This window comes from Zophobas morio, unplaced genomic scaffold (genome assembly GCF_036711695.1).
Source record: "Zophobas morio isolate AGI-343-1 ecotype UQ-CSIRO unplaced genomic scaffold, CSIRO_AGI_Zmor_V1 ptg000046l, whole genome shotgun sequence".
In the NCBI taxonomy this organism is placed as follows: Eukaryota; Metazoa; Arthropoda; class Insecta; order Coleoptera; family Tenebrionidae; genus Zophobas; species Zophobas morio.
In genome coordinates, this window is record NW_026972151.1 from 5,758,398 (window position 1) to 5,762,039 (window position 3,642).

The 3,642-nt window shown below is 34.0% G+C and overlaps 1 protein-coding gene across 1 annotated transcript; it reads right to left on the bottom strand.

The window, feature by feature from the left end:
* Positions 1 to 2,226: 2,226 nt before the first annotated feature.
* LOC135142306 (uncharacterized) lies at positions 2,227 to 3,003 on the bottom strand. The gene is made up of 2 exons (XM_064073993.1): positions 2,620 to 3,003; positions 2,227 to 2,565 (listed from the first exon to the last, which is right to left on the bottom strand). The coding sequence occupies exons 1-2, from the start codon at positions 2,874 to 2,876 to the stop codon at positions 2,331 to 2,333; spliced, it is 492 nt and encodes a 163-aa protein (XP_063930063.1). The 5' UTR covers positions 2,877 to 3,003; the 3' UTR covers positions 2,227 to 2,330.
* Between the last annotated feature and the right edge of the window lie 639 nt (positions 3,004 to 3,642).

Consider the following 3,642-nt stretch of genomic DNA (forward strand, 5'->3'; position numbering starts at 1 on the left):
ATTTTTACGTGAAAAATCCAAAAGGTTTACCTCAAATTCAGGAGAAGCATCTTCTGTTGTTATCTGTCTTTTATTAGACACAGACTTGTCAGCATCAGCACGAGCAACTGAGCCAACTTCATTTATGTCGTGTTCTGAACTCCGTCTTGACAGTATCGAGGAGTCAAGTGAACGATCTATTTCCGTGGCAGCTCTATTCGTGTTTTTTGCTCTCTCCAAACTCGACTTTTCAACTGGTGTACCAGAATCAGCGGTATCTGACATTGTTGACGTGAGTGCAACACTTTGGCAATCACTGGCGAAATGACCAGTTTTGCGGTATTTATAACAAACATCATCATAATTTAAGAAGATTCTATAAGAAGTGTTGTCATACTTAATAACAAGACTTTGTGGGAGTTCTCTGTCATAATCAGGTTGAACAAAAATAAGCCGTCTAAAACTAAGCACATGCGCATATTTGTTAATCTCCAATCTGGCCTTCAGAAAATTCATTTGAGACACCGGAACAAAACCTAGTGAAAGCAATTGATTTACAAAAATCTCATGTGGGATCGACGGACATACGTTGGACAAAATTATTCGACGAGCTGGGTTTATCAATCTACGTACACTTACCGTTTGATCTTTTATAGTTAACTGAGAATGACAGGAAACTACTTCTTCAACAAATTCCTTAGAACTTAGATAAATACAAATGCGATTATTTGCCAGACGTGAGGCAAACAACACATTTTTGGGTTGCACAATATTTCCTACGGCCAAAACACAATCTTCAAGTTTAATGCCTTCTATGGCAGCAACAACAATTGCTTGGTCTTTTGAAGGAAAGAGATTCTGAGATGTGATTTTGACCGAATATTAAGTAGGTGACCATATTTCAACTGTATTTTAAATTTGAATTTTTTTTTTTTAATATCAAACAATTAAATAACTAGGTATTTCTTAATACAACAAAAAAAATGTTGCATGCCAAAATCAAGTGAAATATGTGAGATATAAATAAAAGTTTGCCATTTAACATATGTTGAGCCCAAAAACTCAATTAACACGGTTCCAACCCGAGAAACAATCATGTATTGATTCCGACCGTGGATGCCTCCGAAATTATTTCCAAAACTATATACTCTTGATTAAAATATTAACCGACCAAGCCAATTATTTCAACAGAAGAAATGTTTAAAAAAATTTACGCTGCAGTTTGTGTTGCTGTTGCAATTACTCTTTTCATTTCATCTGCCTCAGTTACGTATTAGAAAAGAATTACCATTAGAAAAATATTTAAAATCTCACAGCTGAAAACAAAGAAAAATTTCAGTACAAAGATATTTTTATGTGAAGTATATGCTCTATATCTACACCTTTTTTGCACTTCACCGCTGGCGGGAGTTTTTGAAATGAAATTCTAAAATTTGGAACTATGGAATTATACGAGTATAATAAACGCACATAAAATAAACAAATACCCTGCAGTTTTATTTTTCTGCATATACGAACTTAAATCTAAATTTAAATTAATTATTTCAGAGAAAAGAGAAGCCTAGAAGCGGTTCTTCCGGAAGTCTAATTAGACGCTCCAGAACATCCTCGAAGCAGAGTCCGAACTCTCCAGAAGGAACACGTGGTGGTTTAAAAAGGGATCATCATCGGGAGTGGGCAGTCTAGTTAAATTATATCCAGTCGATAATACCATTCATGTCCTCATGGTAGTTAACGGCAGCATATTAAGTATTTTAAAATTATGCTTTTATTTTATTCAAGTCAAATTTTACCTAAAAGTCTACCCTGAATAATTAATTTCATATGCGCTTTCTTTTAATCGTATGACGAGAGATTCAAGCATATTGTACATAATTTTATTTCTACTCATAAATTTTCGTCAAATTTTTCGAATGAGTTCACAAAAACTTGTTTCTTTTAAACCTTCCTTTTTTTCAAAATAATAGGCAGCGAAAGTAATATTTAAATGGTTTCAAGGAGAAGTTATTTGAAGATGACTCCAAAATTGTGGCTTTTTGGTTTGAGGACTGCTATATTTGCAGGTCTATGAGTACCTCTTAGACAAATAGCGAACGGTTACTGGTGAAATATTTTAACAAAATTGGCTCTTATGCTAAGAGAACCTTGAGAACTTTGTCGAGCACAAAACTTTGAGTTTTTTTTCAACCATTACTTTACGATGAAGGCTTAGAAATAAAACTTTAGTTTCAAGAATATGTGATATATTGATATGTATTTTAAATACAAACGCTCAGTGCATGTGTTGGTTAGAATTTTGGCAAACTGTAAAAATACAAGTAGTTCCAATTTTTGCTCTGTTTTTAATCAAATTATTTAAATTGGAGGGAGAATTGCTGATTAGTTCCAGCATTTTTGTCATAAAGCATTATCTTAGTCCCTGCAGTAAAATTAAGTCTGGGTATATCTAACACTCTACCAGTGGCGGGATTCACTATAGTTTGGTCCGGATGATTATACTGCCACTGTTGATTCGGTTCCCCGTTTTTTGACTCAGTGACTATTCCGTTAAAATTTTTGCCGTCGCCCTGTACTTGCAAGTATCTCCTAACAAAAACAAAAAAATATAACACCTAAACACATATTTACTTTTTTACTTACTGACTACCAACATTCTTTATCAAGAAGTTGCCCGTTTCAGTACGCTCAAATCGCCATAGTTGAAGCGGACTCCCTGTATATTCCTGGAGTTGCGTTGGATTTTGACTCCCATCCAGAACAAGCGAAGATGCAGGGCTAACTATGATGATGGAATTATGGTGTTCTGGATACCACTGAGTGCTTTGCTTGACTAAGTTACAGGGAGTTATGTATTCGCCGAGGGGGTGGCAAGCGAGCCAAGGGGAAGAACTGGTCATGACGAAGGTCTCTGCTTGATACTGACTGAAGCACCTTTGGAATTCAATGTGAATGGAAAAGTGTTATAAGTTGGTTCCGTCTTAGGCACAAGCGGCAAAACCTTGTGGATTCTGTTTAAAAAACTTTGTGCAATATAAAAATATTGTCTTGGTTTTAATACGCTACCTATATGTTGTGGTATCAACATTTCATTGCTATTATTCTGTTGAATTTTTAACATTTGATAAACTTTGCCATTGTGATATTAATATTGTGAAAATTCTATTTTTTGTGGTTTTGTTTAATTTTGCTTGCAAGAGCGATAAAATACTGGTAAACGCTTGTCATCGGGTTTTATCTTATCATGAGCATGACTAGAAAGAGTTTATGCAGTTTGAAGAGTTCGGTACTTGAAGTAAAAGTACCTATTTAAAATGGTACTTTACTTGAATACTTGGTACTTGGATTGCTTTTTTTGTAAAAGAAGGTATTTTACCTATCTCTTCATTCACTATTACAAGAAATTTTCGTATTTCAGAATACTTGAAGTACGCCAAGTACCTTAGTATTTCATAATGATTTCACATCCCAAAATACAAGAAAAACGTTCAATACTTGAAAGTATTGTTTAAATTAAGTATTTGTTTACATGGATTCTTTTTTCTAAAAGCGTGTTTTTTTTGGTGAGGTTAAATCTTATTTGTGATTATATATAAGGCTTACGACATAGTTATATTTCATGTATTTGCAGATGATTCTTATGAAATATCTGTTTCTCTGTGTATT